Source organism: Mirounga leonina, unplaced genomic scaffold, assembly GCF_011800145.1.
Source record: "Mirounga leonina isolate KUSES-001 unplaced genomic scaffold, KU_Mleo_1.0 Mir_93, whole genome shotgun sequence".
NCBI lineage: Eukaryota > Metazoa > Chordata > Mammalia > Carnivora > Phocidae > Mirounga > Mirounga leonina.
The window spans coordinates 54,738,157-54,755,700 of NW_023270854.1; the positions used below are offsets into that span (position 1 = coordinate 54,738,157).

Below are 17,544 nucleotides of genomic sequence, written 5' to 3' on the forward strand. Positions count from 1 at the left end.
AAACTCACTTTTGCTATACAGAAGAGCCAAATAAATTAATCCACAGCTTTAAGTAAGTTAATAGCTTAATGTAGATCCAATGTGGAAATAAATTAGGTCCTTTTAAATTGATTACAGAATGTCACACTAAATGGTAGATTACAAAGTATACTCACTTTGCAGTTGTATGTACAAATATGATTATATCCAGGACAGAACAAGTACCCTGAAATGAAGTGAAGCTTCTAGAGCTGAAGGCAATCAGAGAGATTATAACGTCCACCAGAGGCCCAGAGGGATAAGTGATTTGCCTAAGGTTATGCAGATAGTAAGTGGATATTCCAGGTTTTACCCAGGCTTTCTTGAGCTCAAGTTGAAGGAAGGCTTATTCTTCTGCAGTGTGCATGCAGACAACTTATTATAATGATAATAATAATTACAATAACCATTTACCCAGTACACTGAGCCAGGTACTCTGCTCCCCTCTGTACATATAACTCCTTGCCCACCTGCTCGTATCTCTCTGAGGTCTGTCTAGTTATCCCCATTTTATAGATCGAATGACTGAGACAGCATTTGTGACTGTTCAAAGTTATACAGCTAGCAAATGCTGAGAGCTGGGGGTCTAGTCTCACTCCTGAATCTGTACTCTTTCCCCTAGACCCATTGCTTCACCCATGGGGACTAACATAACCACATCTTTGGCTCGTTTTCCTTTAAAATCAGTATTTGAGGGCGCCTGGGTGGCTCAGTCGTGAAGCGTCTGCCTTCGGCTCAGGTCATGATCCCAGGGTCCTGGGATCAAGTCCCACATCGGGCTCCCTGCTCGGCAGGAAGCCTGCTTCTTCCTCTACCACTCCCCCTGCTTGTGTTCCTGCTCTCGCTATCTCTCTCTGTCAAATAAATAAATAAAATCTTTAAAAAATAAATAAAATAAAATAAAATCAGTATTTGAGCCTCCTACAATGATAGTCTCATGCCCAAATGGTCAAAAGAAAGTAATACCACTCCTGACTTCTAAGTCCTCACATTCAAAAGAAGAGGGCATCAGAAAGGTACATCGTTTACTGTTCTTGAAGAGTAATTAATAATTGACTTTTAATAAAACCAAGTGTAAACAATGTACCAAATTATTAAAACATTACCTTTTTAGACTACGTAGGCCATGGATTCAAGATCATGAACTTAAAATCAAAACCAAATAAGTCAAATCCAAGAGGATGAAAAGGGGCCATTAAGCCTGGTGTTCTGTAAATTAATACTTTGAGGTAAACTTAGAAGTATTATAGAAAATTACTATTTATTTAATGTTTCATTCTATTTGAAAGAGAAACTCCCAAATGTTCAATACTACCCTATATTTAAAAGTTAAAAATATACTGGAAATGGATGGAGTCACGATAGCACTGAGCACTTTGGGGGAGGATATAGCTACAATCATAGTACAGTGTCATAGCAAAATATTTTAGATTGACCAGCTGAACTGTTAAATGTTTAATGTGTATTAGAAGCATTAGTTCCAAGGCAAAATGAAGCGATATTATGTTTAACTGTTTGTTTGGAAACTTCTTTTATTAAAAAAGATTTTAATAATGCTATATGCAATACAGGTGTGATAATACTCAATAAAGTATTGTGTAACTTGATATAGTGAACTTAGGAATGTAACAATCCATGTAGATGATGCCCATCCCCTCCTCCATTAGATCCCCTAGTAGCAAAATGTAAATACCCTTTTAAAAAATAAAGAGGCCTTTGAGCTGTTGGAGCAGAGTAGGGCAGGGCAAGGAAAGTGCTCTTTCCTGACATACTCTTTGCTTCTGGCTTTGACTTCATTTAGTAAGGTCAGTTCTCAAAGAACTTCGACAAACCCTTCTATGCTCCACAAAAGCACAGGAGAAGGAAAGCTTGTCATTCACAAGCAGCTATGGACAAAACCAGCGGCAGAGAACAGGGTTAGGGAAATGAGGGGGAGAAAAAAGTTGGAGTAAAGTGCACAGTTACTGTCAAAAAAATATATTATTTTGATCCTAAGAAAATTAAGAGAATTTTATCTAATGAATTAGATTGCTGACCTTTTAATACATTTGGTTTTCATGGAACATACAATCACCATCGGACATAAAAGACTAGTTTGCTTTTAAAAAAAAAATTGCTTGGAGTTATCTACAGGAATCTTGTGAACGCAATTCAAGGATAACATTCTGCAGCTCTTTGGGTATTGGATGATTTCCTCCGGTAAGTCCACAAGGAAATAGGGAAATGTTAAATTCACCGATTCAAATGGGCATTTCCCCAAATCTCTGACTCTTCTGCCCCCTCTCGCTCCTTCTTTTCCTAAATGCCAGTACTTTCCAGTTCTCCATCCTCTACCCCTATTGCGTGAGACCGGGAAATCATGAAGAGTTTCTCCTTGTTTGTAAACTGCCTCTGCACCAGCTGAGGTGGCCGGGCCGCGGGTGGTGACCCTTGGCTGGGATCCTCCGGGGGCCTCTGCTGCGCCCCCGGGGCCGTGGCGGCCTCACAGTCTGGCCTTTCACGGGCTGTTTCCACAACCGACTCCAAAGAGGTGCCAGCCTCCCGCAGCGGGGTGTAGCCCTTATTGCAGCAGGATGGGTCATTCGACGAGTCCGGCCTGCCTGGGGGTGAGTCCTCCAGCCGCAGGGGCGGGGAGGGGGAGGCAGCTTTGGCCAGAAGGCTCGAGTCCAGCTCCGCGCTGCGCGGAGAGGGTGGGGGCTCGGGGGACGGTGGCGCCCGGTAGTCCGGGAGCCCGCTGGTGCTGCGGCGCCGCAGGGCCGCGTACTTGCCGGTCCTGGGCAGGCGGCCACCCTGCCCCCTGGCGGTGCGCGCCGCCGCTGCGCCCTCGGGCTCCTCCAGCTCGCTGGGCGCCCAGCGCGAGCCGCCCGGGGCACCGCGGAGGTCGGTCAAGCCCAGGTCGAGCTCGCCCCGCGGGATCTCCCGGGATCCACGTTCCCCAGGCGGCCTCTGCCAGCTGCAGCTCGTGCCCTCCGCGTCCCCATCCCCGTCGCGGTCCCCTTGCAAGGGTAGTAGCGCGAAGGCGCTCAGCGAGGAGCCCACGAGGGAGCTGGTGGTGCTCTGGCGCCCCCAGCTCTCGGGTGGGCTGCAGGGCGCCGGGCTGCTGCCGCTGCTGGCGACCGCGGTGGTGGCGGCGGCGGCAGCGGCCACAGCGGCGGCGGCAGCGGCGGCGGCCCGGCGACGGCTGGCCACGCCCGAGCGCTCGCGGTAGATGCTGTACACGGCCTCCGCCAGCTTCGGGGGCTCCCGCGAGCAGCGCGGGGACGAGACCAGGTCGGGCGGGGACGCGGCGCCCTTGGCCCCGCCGCCGCCCCCGCCCAGCACGGCGGGGTGGGACCACGAGCCCCTGGCCAGCACCGCCGCCCCGAAGGCGTCCCCCGCGCTGCCGCCGCAGCTCCCGGGCTTCAGCTCCAGGCCCCGCGACTGCACGTAGCTGAGGAAGCCGTTGAGCGGCGGGGCTCCGGGGGGCGCCGAGGCGGGGGCGGAGGACGAGGAGGCGGCGGCAGCCGCCGCAGCCGCCGCAGCCGCCAGGTCTTTGGCGCGGAGGCTGTGCACGTCGATGACGGTGGAGTAGAGGTCCCGCAGGTTGATGATCTTGGTCTTCTTGTCTCGGTTCTCGTGGAGCACCGCGTTGGCGCAGATGAAGAGGAAGATGCCGATGCCCATGATGAGGGGCCCGAAGACCTTGAGTTTGTCAGAGTGCAGGTATCCGGAGAAGATGCGGAAGAAGAAACCCACAGACGTGGAAGAGGACGAAGGGCCGGCGGGCCGCGCTGGAGGTGTGCTCCGGGGCGCGCCCATCAAACTAGAGTTGACACCCCCCGGAGCCCCCAGGGGGCTCCTGGACCGGTTTTTGCTGCCACTGCCGCCGCTATTGGCCGTGGTCGGGACGCGGTGGCCGCTGCCTGCGGCCGGCAGCTGCTTACCCCCTTCCCTGTTGGTCCCGTTGGCCTTGGGCCAGTAGCCCACCACCGCCATGGCTATGCCCACCAGCAGCACCAGGATCCCGCAGAGGGCAATGAGCCCCGAGATGGAGCACAGCTTTAGCTTGCCTTTCACCACCACTACATCGTTCTTGCGCCTTTTCTTGGCTTTCCGCTTGCGCTTGGGGACCTGGGTTGGGGGGCGGAGGGGATCCTGCTTTCTGGCGGAAATCCTCAGGAGGCCACCGGTGGCGATCATGGTGAGCCGGTGCCGCGCGGGGCTAGTCTCTGTGGCAGAGGCTTGTGTAGTGGGGGCGCCGGCTGCCCACTAGCTGCTCCGCCACCTCCTGCTGCTGCAAAGCAGAGGAAGACAGTCAGAGGGTACAGGCTTGGCTGCAGCAACATCCCACGCTTCCAGGTCCCACCACATGTGTACCCCCCACCCCGGGGCTACCCACTAAGTGAGGTGCCGCCGGATGTAGGGGCCAGGGGGTGGGGTAGATGGATTAGGGCTTGAGAAACGCTGTTGTAGTCATTGATAGAAGGGGATAAAAAAATTTTTGGGAACCCCCCCCCCCCCCCCCCCCCCAGCCCCTTTCCCACACACTCTGTAGGTGATATTTCAGCATCGCTCATTTCAAACCTTCCCAGCTGGCAGCTGAAGGAGTGCTGACCGTTAGTAGGAACCAAATGTGGGGACTCAAAGTGGTGGTTGAGGATTTCCCTGGCAAAAGCCTTTCCCTTTGTCCTATGGGAATCAGAAGATTGCCCAAGGGAGCTGTACAGGAGGTTCAAGTCTCTAAGCAGAGGAATTTGTCAATGTTTAGTCACTAAAACAGTCACAAAAGTTACTATTTTATAAAGACAAAAGCAATTTTCATCACTGGATGAAAAATAAAGGTCACATACTGGCAGGCAGACGGCTTATTTACTGCAGAAAATTAATAGGGAGTTCATTTCGGGGAGAACACCAGAACTACGTCAGTCTTCTGACAATAAATCCCTTCACAAAGTTGTCTCCGACCTATTACTGTTCCTGCGGCTAAAGGCAAGCAGCATTTTTCCTCATCTCTTCTTGCAACATCTGGACAGCTTCTTGGGGTGGAATATTTAGTTTTAGGTTATGTAACTGAGCTCTTCCTTCTGGCCTCCTCTCCTCCCTCAGAGGAACTCCCTTAAAGGTATCCTGCTAAATCTCATCAGGGACTTTGAGAAGTCCCCTAGAATCTCTAGGAGAAAGATTTTTTTTTTCCTACTGTGGGAAAATTACAATCTTAAAAAGAAAAAAAAAAAGAAGACCAACCACTCTGCCATAATAGCTTTCTGACCCCTTATTAATGTGCCAACAGCACTCTTCAGAATCCTAATATTCAAATGAGAAGGCAATTAACTAGGTATAGCAGTCCACATAATAATGATGATTTGTAGAATGACATCTCCCCTAAGTGAGAGCTTGTTTTCTTCATCTTTCTCTCATGAGGTCATTTTTAAGAAGGGAAGGTGGCAACAATCAATGCACTATCCTATAGGAAGTTTAGTAGTTTATAATAAAGCCTGGTAGGTAAATGCACAGATGTGTCTTTGTGGATATCTGTGAGCTTCTAAAAATTTCAATCCTCCTGGATCCCCAGAGTAAAACATTTTCTGTTCCATTGGTTGTGTTCCCTCCTATAATAGAGATGCTAAAATTAAGGGCATTGTATGAATTTGAAAGGTTCAGATATCACTCAGAAGCCTTTTGGTATTTTATCCTTTATGAAATAATTCATGTTTTAGAATAAATTACCCTTTGAAAATGTGGGATTACTTAGGAAGAATTTTGCTTTTAATTGGTGCCTGGGTAAAGAGCTTTGGCCCTTGATCCCCTCCATTATATCAATACAGGCAGAATCTTTTCTCCACTGGTGGAAAAGCAGTGGAAAAGCAAACCGTAATCAGCTCTTTACAATGTTTGCAAATCAATGTCTCCTTGGAACTTAGTTGGTTTTCAGTAGAGAGAAATACTAGGTAGGTTAGAGAGGAGTTAGTAGAGAGAATACATCTATAAGCCTTTAAAATTTTGTTTTAAGAAGAGGCTGCACCAGTAAGTACAGATTGTAAAAAAAAAAAAAAAAAAAGAGTAGCTACTGTTCATCTGTCACCCCCCAAAATAAGCACATTTATTGTGTAGTTGTAACATAGACACTGCTGTTTTAAGTGATCCCTAGACTGCAGCATCTTTAATGCAATAATCTGGAGATCTGCAGTTATTTTAAGGATTCAGGATCCAGACATTTTAGAAAGAAACCCAGACTCAGTTGGCAGGGTGGCTCTCCCAGAAGAGGGAAGGGCTAACATTTTGTTGGGCACTGATAAGGTGCACCACGATGCTGAGCATCTTTGGGAAAGAAGGTACCCACATGCATTTCTCCTTAGTAAGGCAGCTTTGGCTCTTGGCAGACAGAATGTAAGGAAAATTGGAATGGATTTCAACAATCGTTTACAGATCTTTAAAATTAGTTTAATAGCTAGTAATTAACTCCCTAGTTTATTATTCCTTCAGCTCCCTTGAAGGCTGAACTCCTTTATAATGTATTGCCATCTGACGTGAAATACTGACAAAAGTCAGATGGTAAGGAAGACCCACCTTCGAGGCTTTTCTTCATACATAATGAAGGGAAACAAACTTAGCAGTCGAGGTTGGCTGACCTCGCAATTTACTGCCTGATGCTGGTCTTTCCGCGGTTAAGGAATGGAGGATGGGGGAAGCAAAGGAAGGATGCCTAAAAATACAACTGCTTCCAAGAGAGACATTCAAGTTCTCGGCTCATGATGGATTAAGCCCCTCTCGGCGTCTGAGGCTCCCAGCCCATAGGCTGGGAGCGCCCTGCCCTGCCGGGGCTCAATCCAGATCCTCGACCCGCACTCCCTAATGGGCAGGACAGCGAACCCCTTGCCCTGCTATTTGGTCTGCTTATTTATGTTGGAGTCACATGAGTGCAGCCGCTGGGAGTCCACCTCTAGAAAGAACACAGGCAGGAGCGAAGTGAGGGCAATCCTGAGCTCGCTTTTTCTGGGCAGCGCATCCCGTGCAGCCCGCCCAGGAAAACGACTTTCCCGGAACAGCAGCCCGGGGCACCGGGGCTCCGGGCCGCAGGGGTGGGGAAGGGCAGCTCGGGGGCCGAGGGACTCACAGAATTGCTCAAAATGGCAGCACTATAAGCAACCAATATCGCTCACTTACCCGGGAAGGCTGGGGCAGCTCCGGGCCGGCGAACGGGCGCTCGGGCGACACAAAGGAACCATGGAGAAACTTTTTCAGCCCGAGCCGACGGCGAGGCGCAGATACAGCGCCTCGGGGCCCACCAGCCGAGCGCGGCTCAGCAGCCCAGCGGGGGCGAGCGCCCGCCCCAGGTTCGCAGCCCCCTCCGCTGCCGTGGCGGGAGCCATTTCCAAGAGTTTCCAAGAAGTGTCAGGTCTTCCGCAGCCCGCATCCTGCCTCGGGGCCGTCCTCCCCGCCGCCGCTCCTCCTGCGCCTCCCCGCGAGCCCCGCCGCGGCGCTCCCGGGCGGGCCCCAGCGCCTCTTTTGTGTGGCTGCGGCGCGCCGGGCTCCGCCGGGTGGAGTTGAGCCCGCGGCGGCGGCGGCGGCTGGCGCGGCTCTGGGCGGCCGGACTCGCGGCTGTTGCTAAGAGACTGGAGCCATGACACAGGGAAATTGCGGCAGGATGGCAGTCGGTACCGGCCCGACTCTGCTGCTCGGGGGCCCACCCGCCCCCCGCCTCCTCCCAGGCACTGCTCCACTCCCCCCCCCGACTCCGCGCCGGCCTCCCCGCGCTCCCCCCACTTCCTCCGCAGCCCGCCGCCGGTGCCTTCGGGGGGAACCGCTTCCCAGAGGACCAGGAGGCGCGAGGGGAGGCGGAGTGTGGCGGAGCGGGGTGGGGGGTTGGGGGGTGAAGACGGTGAGGGGCGCGAGGTGAGGGGCGTGGGGCGGGGGACGCCGGCGGGGAGCGCTGGGCGCGCGCCACCTCGGCCTCTGCCTTCCCCGCCCCCGGGGCGCCCCGGACCACCGCCCGCCTTGGCTGGGAGCTTTGTTCTTTTCCCTCCAACTAACTACCTGTCTGAGCAGCGGGCCGGAGGGCGCCGAAAGGAAGGGCCGTCACTCCCGGAGGGTCTCTTCGCCAGCGTCCGAAGGGCGCTCTGGGGCGCGAGAGGGGGCAGTGTCCGCGTCTCCCGCCCTCCCGCCCTCCTTTCCTCCCTCTTCCCTCTCCTCTTTTGTTGCCTCCACTCTCGGACACGACAGCCTGGGCTGTTTCTCCCCCTCCCACTTGGGAGTTTGCGGTGTGGACGTACAGCGAGCACAGTAAGTTGTCCCCCAGCGAACTCGGGCCGGCTGAGTGGAGGCGCCCCCGCCGCGCTGAGCGCACCGCGGGCCCCGGGGCAGCCAGTGTGTGATGCCCTCGCGCCCCAGCGGAGCCGGGCTTTGTGACCGGCCTCCTCGGGACCGCCGCGTCTCCCCGGCACTCGGGGCAGCTGGGGCTCAGCGGAGATTAGAATCGGTTCCGGGGCGCTTCCTTGGGCAGCCCCTCTTGCTCCCACCCCGTGCGGTAATCAGCAAGCATTAAAAGGAAAAGTATAATTCTCCGGGAATCGGGTTAGGATCAAAGATGGGGAGGTGGGGGTAGGGAGGATGTCCAAAGTCCCTACGTCATTTTAAAAATGCGAGAGGTAGAGAGAGAGAGAGATAGCCTGTTTCCTAGCTCATCCCTGTCCTCTCAACTGTAAAGTAAAAATGACAGGGAAAAGAGAATTTCAAAGTGGAATTTCCCCACGGAGTATTGAGAAAGTAAGAAAGATTTTAATTATCTACTGAAGTGAGGCAGCCAGGATTCAGGAATAAAGCAAGAGAAGAGCAGACGAAACAAGCGCTGTCTGAACTTTGGGGTGCAGACAGAAATCTTATGATGGTGGGGTGGAGTGGGTGTTGTCTATGCTGAGTTTTGCTGTTTAAGGATCCACAGAATCCCCACAGGAGGGCTTTGCTGGCCACAGTTCCAGTTACAAGATTGTTCCTCCCTAATACACACATCCTTCACTTGTGTTTAAAGCTCAAGCATACACTTTTCAAAAAGAACAATAAGGACACAAACATTTACAGATGCAGTGATATAAATGTGGGCCATGTTATATGAGGTGGGGATGGAGATGGTGGGGAGATGGGAGGGGATGAAGGAGAAATGTTTCCTAAAAGGAAACTCTGCACCTGCCTGTTTGCAAGGTGACCCCTGTCACCCTTTTCAAGCAAATAGTGAATCTGGGTGATGATCAGGGTGTTCAGAACCCACCTCTTTCCACTTCTCTATTCCTGCTCAGATTATGAATGCTAGAAAACAAGCCATATATAGGGAAAGTTTTAAATTCCACATCAGATTGTTTCCTTTTAGAGAAATCACTGCAAAGGAGAAATAACTAGGTCTAGCTGTCATCTGTAAAGGTTTTTTGGCTCCAAGCTTCCAGATTTCTTGAATCTCAATAATAATCTGGTGTTTTGTACAGAGACCGGATCTGAGATCTCATTTCTTTACACAGCTGGCTGCCAGGGGCCATGGGTGGTACCTCCTCTCCTTTGTGGGCCTCTGTTTGCCAATCTGTATAAAGAGAATAATATTGCAGAACTTCATTAGGATTTTAGAGGGATTAAGTCATTAACAGTTTCTAATTTCTGCATAAATTATAGTCATTGTTTGCACCTTTAAAACTCACTTGAGGGATCTGGAGAAGAAAAGAATCCTTTTCTAGATAAACAGGCCTTGGACATAGCTAGTTTTGTTTTGTTTTGTTTTGTTTTTTATGTTGATGACTACAATAAGATTTATGGTTTATTACTTAGAGGCTTCCTTCCAAACTGAGCTCTTTGGAACTCTGAGCTGTTCTATTTAACCTGAGTGTTACCACCTTCAGTAATTTTCTCTGTTTTTAGCTCAGGGTATCAGAGGAAATCAGACAGATCCCATCTGTTTCCAGAGGAGTCCTTTATCCTCTCTGTAATAATAGAGTATCAACATACATTCCTAGGGGTTTCTGAGTTACGTAGAGTTATTTTATTTGCCCCCCCCCCCCCCGGAGTTATTTTCCTTCTGATTCCACTGGCCATTTCAGTTAGGATGATTTCTGGGATTGTGGGATACTAAGTCCCTGCTAAGGACCAAAGGGCTAAGACTACCTAATCGTGATCATTCATTAGTGTCTCAAGAACTTGGAGCTCAGGACAACATTTGGAACATGTTGTAGTCAGAGAGCAATGAAGGCTTGGGGAAAAAAAAGAAGAGGAAAAAGATGAGCTTCATTTAGTTGGATTAAACTGTGACCTGAAACCTTTCATTTGCTCTTTCTTAAAAACAATCCTTATGTAATTTTTTTCAGTTTCATAAATTATTCACAACCCATTTGCTTCCCCTGATCATTTCATCAATGTGGCCTGGCTCCCCGGCCTGGGCTCCCAGCACTGCCGAGGGGGAGCAGCTGACCGGCCATGGGTCCACTGAGACCCCTCTGGGTCTCCAGGAGCCTGCAGGTGGAAAGGGTTGGCTTACCTCAACAGTTCAGCAATGCCAACCTCTCTGCAAGCCCCCCTGTCACAGATTGCTTGGGCTACAGAACCAGAGGTAGTTTAGTTTAGTGGGTTCTGGAATCCAGTTTGTATCCTCCACTAACTAACTACTTCATTTAAGTAAGTAAATGACTTAATCTTGCCTGCCTCAGTTTCCTCATCTGTAATTGGGACAATGACACTAATCCCTACCTCATGGCATTCTTGTGAGGATAAACAAAGTTCCTGTAAATCAATGCCTAGCATGCGGTAAAGGCTCATTAAATTTAGCTTTCAACCTTGTTAGTCCTAAGATCCTCTCCGAGCTTGTTTTCATCACTCTCCCATCCTATTCCTATTCATCAGGATCCACTTGGGACCGTACCCGCACTTAATCTCTCTGGAATGGGGTTATGGAATCAGCTGCTGTGATTGAACTTTGCTGCCGGTCCGCGTGGTGGAGGCCCGGTGCCACTCACCAAAGCCCACTGTCCAGGAGGATGAAAACACCCTCCCCATCGCTGCTTTCCTCACTGTGCAGTTGGCCAGGGCCCTTTCATCTCACTCTGCTGGAGAACCCCGCTATCAAACTCGTCACTCTGCAGTCAAATTTGAAAGTCTGTGAAAACGCAACCAAGAGAACATCCTTCAGCCTGAAGGTTTGAGGCTCTCCCAGAAAGGACTCTGAAGCCATTTTTTCGACAACAGAAGAAGGAACCTGTTTATCCCAAGGTTGAACACAGGACGTAAAATTCCTCCTTTCCTTGTGGCTTCATACCCTGCCAGGAAGAAGCAACATGACAGGAAAAAGCATGACCAAAAAAAGCAATAAACTAGGCAATAGATTTCGCAAATAAAAACATTGCATGGGACATAAACCTAAAAACGATTTGTCGTTGATCTGAAATTCAGATGTAACTGGGCCTCCTGTCTTACCTACAACTCCAACACAACATCCCTTGGTAGCCTCACAGATGTTTCCATGGCACATGTGAAGGAGGAAAGAGCCTGAAAGAAAATGTGAGCTGCAACAGGACATGAAAGCCTCACCAGATTCCCTTTGGAACAGGAGAGGCAGAAAAACATCGAGCAGAGCCTGGATGGATCAAGAGCACTTGGAAGTGTAAGGGCAGCTTTTCCACAGCCAGGCTGCTCTTGGCCTGGGGTTTTCTCACAGTTCGAGATTCCACAGTTCCTGTTTCTAGCCCTTGCGCATGGAAACCCGCCCTGCCAGAGGGACGGGCGCTTGCCTCCCCATCCACTCCCTGGAGGCCCACAGGTGAACCTCTGAGACACAGAACTCAGCAGCACTTTCAAGAACTTCAGTTTGGAAACAGGGTAAACTCATGCTAGCGTCAAGGTCATGATCAAGCCTGTTTCTTGTGTTTCTGAAAGGTGTCAAAGAGTTCAAGCCCAAAAGCTGTCACTACACAGGAAAGAAAATGATGAAAAGTCTACAGAGCATTCAGTAGAACCCATCAGTTGGGGGACTCTCCCTCCGTTCCGGATAGGTGGCCATGTGGCAAGAGCAGCCTACACTCTGCCTTCAGCCTCGATCATTCTTAACATTACAGATCACCAGGCTCTTGATTAGAGGCCAACTGGGGTTGTTTTCTCTAATAAGTGGGTTCATTTTTGTACATTCCATTTTCCCCTACAGCCTGCATTTTCTACCATTTTCCATGTACACTATCAAAGCTAGAGTGTGTGTCTTATAAAATAATTGAGGTTGGAGATGAGAAACTGGGGTGTGCTGGCAGGCCTGAGAGCAGATCAAAGATGAGCTAGGAAAGGGCTTTGCAGAGGGGGCTCCATCCGTGGAATAGCCAAGGACAGCTGATGGCTAAATTTGCCCTACGTTCCCCAAAGTTATCCTAAATGTCCACACTCAGGTCGCTCCTCTTATTTCTTATCATCTACAAGCACTATGGAGAGATGGACTTGTCCTACTGAGAACTAATAGGAACTCACATGTCTGATCTCCTTTCAGAATTAATTGTGATGTGAGCTGCTGTGGGTACCCAGCAGGAAAGAAGAAACACAGACAAGGAAGTGGTTTTCAAAAATAAAGAAACGTTAGAGTCCAAGATCGGTGCTCAGGTGACATGTCTCTGATTCATCCACAAAGCATTTTCTGAAACACTGCTTGTGTGCCCAGCTCTTGGATTCCTGCGTTTATTTACTTAACAGGTATTTCTTGAGCACCTACTATGTTTAGTTACCATTCTAGGCACAGGGGATAGAGTGGGGAGCGGTGTGAACAAAGCCCCTCTCTCTTAGAGGGGGGTGGGCAGAAAATGAGCAAATACACATACAAGGGAGACAATTTCAAAATTTGGTGAGTGTTACAAAGAAATTCAAAGCGGGTGCTGTGACTGGTCAGAAGGAGCTGGAAGAGAGTCATTTAGACTGTGTATTCAGGGAAGGCCACCAAGGAGTGACATGTACACTGAGGACTGGAGGCTGAAAAAAAAAGCTGACCATTTGAAAGTAGGGGACGTGGCCTTACTAGCCTATAATTCAGTTAGATTTCATCCAAAATTATCAGTGAGCAACACCAGGCAAGAGAGAGTAAATCTCTAATGCTAGAAGACTTTAGAAGAAAATGATCACTGGGGAGAAAAAAAAAAAAGAAGAGTTAAGGAATACTTAACAGATGCGGATCCCACCCTGGACCTGGAAGAGATTTGGATTAAGTGGCTACATGGAGTGAAGGCACAGAGTTGGACAGGTGAGCAGTAATGGACATGACCTCTCTGGGAGTAGGGGCCAAGAATGCCATTGGTGGACCTGCCATGATGCTTTCAACAGGAAGGGGCCTCCAGGTACTCAGGGCTCTTGCTCCTCAATGTGTGGTCTGTGGACCAGCAGCAACAGCATCACCTGGAAGCCTGCTAGAAATGCAAAATCTTGGGCTCTGTCCCAAACCTGCTGAATCACAATCTGAATTTTAACCAGATGCCCAGATGATCTGTGTGCACAGCAAACTTTGTGAAACCCTGTGCTAGTTCAGACCTCCCATTTTAGGGATGAGGGACCAGAATTTACCCCATCCCCATCTTTGCATGATGTGTGCATGCATGCGTGACATGGAGAGAATTCTGCTTTTAACTGTTAGTTTCAGTAATGAACCCAGAGGTGTATAACATCTGTGCCCAAATATGCATTTCTTACATAGGGCAACCAGCCTGGTTTTTAGCTCAAATAGAAGAAGCAAGTTAAAACTTGGTCACTTTGCAGGTTTATGTATCTATGGAAAAAACCAGTTTGGTGGATTTGAGTCCCGAATCCAGCTTTCCAGAAGATCAGATGACTCCGCTCTTGGATTACCCTTTGGCTTAAGACCACTTATACTGAAGTAACTTGGCCCCTTCTAGCCATGTGATATTGAGCAAGTTACTTAAGCATCTGGATGTAGTTGTATTGTCTATAAAGGGTGATTTATAACTCCTCTCTTTTAAGGTTGTCGTGAGGAAGAAATGAGGTCATCAGCGGCAGCTTGGAAGAGTAGTTGTGGGGAAGAGGTGCCCTGGTCCCCCATTACCTCTCCCTCCCCAGAAAGTACCCCTAAATGAACGTATAGCAGCAACAACTCAGCACTTGCCATGTCAGTGTTCCCCATCACACCACGTCACCGGCCCTGAGCACGTGCCGTAGAGAAATCTTTGAGCCACCACCGTAGGTGTTTCTTGGGGTACAGGCAGCGAGGCCTGCGCGCGGTATTCACATGTCAGTGGTTGTGGTGATGACGGTGCACAGTGATAGAGTGCTCATCATGTGTTGGGTACTGGAGATGCAGCGGAGGGTAAAGGCTACTTATGAAGTTCGGGTCAGATCCAAAAGACAGGGAGATGTTCCTCAACTCGCTTTGTAGTTCCGCCTGAGTCCCAGGCAGGTGGCAGTGGCTTCTTGGCCTCCGCCCTGTCACCCCCTTACCTTCGGAGCTTCAGCACCCCTAGGGTAACTGTGTTTGGAAGTCAGCTTGAGTCTCCTCGGTCTCCCAACTGTGCCAATGCGACCATCATGCGAGTCCCACAATTTGTGCCACTACTAGGAATTCAGGCGGTGGGCCTCCCTGAGCTCCCCAGTGTTTTGGCATCCCCACTGCTGAGTTACTGAACAGGGAATCTTTATGTTTGGGGCTCAAGATCAGCAGGAACCAAAGGGCCACATGGAGAATTAAATTTCACATTTGAAGAGGGTGCCACCCAATTGTTCTTTTATTACACACGCTGTTCACATGAACCCATAGTAACATCTACAGTGCATTTTTATTCTTTGAGGGTAGAAAGTCATAACAAGAATAGAAAATTGAATCGCCCAAATTACCATCACAAAGCATATATATGTCTAATACATAAAACCAATAAATCAGCACTGATGGCATATTTGTACCCAATGAAACTCTTCTGATCCAGTGAGAACCACAAAAGATATGTTAAATGATTAAAATGGGCTCAAAGTAATATTGATAAAAGTTTTCTTTCTGAAGAATGAAAGTAACACCACAGTTTTTACACTAAGCTTAGTTCTGAATTTCTGTAAAATCTAAGTGATAACAATTTAAGCTGGCTTCCTTATACTGAAGAAGATTGAAGGATCATTGCCTCAGAAAAAAATCACACATATTTTCTCTGTCAAGAAAGATGCCAACATCACTTCTTGACAGGCGAGGTAAAGTGATTACACAGCTTTTTTATAGAGGTAAAATATTGGTATGGTATTTTGGAAAATGATATGTAGAAAAAGCAGAGATAATATTTCAGAATATACCCGGTTTTTATTATTCTCCAAAGCCACTTGCTCCAAAGATCAGGGTTTGGCTACAGAAAGGTCTGTGGCGTTCTGTGTATTTACACAAATCATGAGAGCTTAATGTATTCATCTCACAAAAGCAAAGAAGCTGTGTCCCACATTTCCTTCAAATTCCTCCCAATCACTTAAAACTTCTGGCTTTGATGACATCAATATTAATGAAATGATAGAAGATTTTGATACCAATCAGTGTTCCGGCTCCATTTTCTACCCCCTGCCCCAGGAAACGATGTTTCCCCCATTTACAGAGAGAAATATATTATGATCAAGACTGAGAATCTGCGACCCAAGGGAGGGGAATTAGAAGAGATGGTAATTTGCAGCCGTCGCTGTAAGAGCTTGTACATTAGAACATAGATTTAATGGCTTGCTTTAGAAGTCTTAGAACTCAGAGGCTATCTGCCAGTTCCCCCTGTAAGCAGTGAACGGATTTCTGCAGGAGTATCTGCTAAAGCAGGGGGCACTTGGTGGGAGCAGGGGTCGGGGCGGGGTCACGAGTCCAGCTTCTCAGCTGGGAGGAAGTTAAAAGGCTCCAGGACTTCATCAGTGGCACCAGCTCTTTGATTATCTGGGCCCGTCTCCCCTAGCATGTGGAGACATCCAAAGTCACTGTAGTCTTCCAACTCTGAGCAAGATGGTTTCTAAACCACCTCAAAATGGTCATTTTCATACCCTTTTCCTGGGTGATGCTTTGCCTCACAAGGTGAGGTGGAGACTGGAAATGTCCTATTTATACAAAGGATGTAGAAAGTCAACTAGATAATTTGATTCCTTCTTTGCTTTTGCAGCCATAAAAATCTCAAGGGCATATTGCATAACCTCTTGGACACAATACATATTAATGCACTATTTAAATGATGCATAATGTTGAATAGTTGCTATTGAATGATGTGATTTGAAGAAAGTACTAGATGGCTTTTAAAGATTCCTCCCTGTCTTCCAATCCCTCATACTCTTGCTTAAAGCTGTGGAAGCTGGAGACAGGTCCTTTATGTAAGTCAGTAGAGGCCACTGCACTTTCTACTTCTCTGTGTAACCTAAAAACATCGGTTTGTACAAAACACACTAAAAATTCCAATGTTCCGAAACATAGAGAAGCTACTGAGTTTGGCTTTATACCACCCTGGATTTGGCCCTCGCTTGGATGAGTGACCGTCCAACTCCTTCAGGAGGTGGGACACTTGAAAACCTCAGGGCTCTTTTGGGGACATTTTGAGATAATGAACTTAAAATAAATTTATGATTTGGGATTGGATCACAATCATCTAACATATAGATTCCCACATAGGAATATAGTAAGCAGCAAATATTTTAAGGAATGCTTATGGAAGAAAACCTTAAAAGTAGGAACTCTTGTGTGATCACATCCTAAAAATTGGACAAAAAGCACAGTCATTTACCTGAGCCAGGGGACAACTTGACCTAGTTATGGAACAACAGTATTCTCCAAGAATATACTTTTGAAAAGATGGTCTTAGCTACTGTGATGGTTAGATAACTAAAGATCTTTGTCTTTGGCCTTCTTGGGGTCTTGGGGGGTTTTGTTTGATTGTTTCTTGGTTTTTGGTTTTTGTTTGCTTTTGCCACTTAAGGTATTGACCTTCAGGATCACACAGCAAACACCTACCTGCTTTCTTATTCTCTCTCTCTGTTCTGGCCTCTTTCAGCAAAGCTGCTTTTCAGGTTTCCCTAGCTCATTAACTACCTTGTTTCTCTGGACAATACCCCAGAGGTATTAGTTGGCACTTTCCCCCAGTTGAACCTCGTATTTTTCACCCTAGCACATTTTCTTTATCCAAGCAAATCTTTTGCTATTGGTCTCTATCCTTATGGGCGTCTAGAATACTTGCTTTGTTTATCTCACCACTAGCTAGGGTACTGTTTACTCCCTTCTCCTGAGCATTAGTGAACTCACAGAAGGTTCAGGACCACCAGGGGAATTTCTTCTCTGGTTATTTGTATTCAGAACCTCACTATTCTCAGAGGGAGAAGTACCTAGAGACCAATATTCTTTTAAGACAGAGCAAGAGTTCAACCCACTTTGAATCCTTTTTGGAAGAAACATTCACATGAAATATTTCTCAATGTAAATCAGGTAATAAACTCAGGTTGCATTCAAACACTCCTCTGCATTTCCATCTCAGGTGTTGTATCACGAGTGTTGATTCTGTAGATTATTTAACACTTTCTCCTCACAGCATTTCTGTACAAGGTTAATGTTCATGG

At 48.3% G+C, this 17,544-nt stretch overlaps 1 protein-coding gene across 1 annotated transcript; it reads right to left on the reverse strand.

Annotated features, from left to right (window-relative positions):
* Window positions 1-1,610: 1,610 nt before the first annotated feature.
* On the reverse strand, window positions 1,611-7,529 carry TMEM200C (transmembrane protein 200C). Its single transcript, XM_034995691.1, has 2 exons — window positions 7,162-7,529; window positions 1,611-4,291 (listed from the first exon to the last, which is right to left on the reverse strand). The coding sequence occupies exon 2, from the start codon at window positions 4,195-4,197 to the stop codon at window positions 2,317-2,319; it is 1,881 nt and encodes a 626-aa protein (XP_034851582.1). The 5' UTR covers window positions 4,198-4,291; window positions 7,162-7,529; the 3' UTR covers window positions 1,611-2,316.
* Window positions 7,530-17,544: the final 10,015 nt, after the last annotated feature.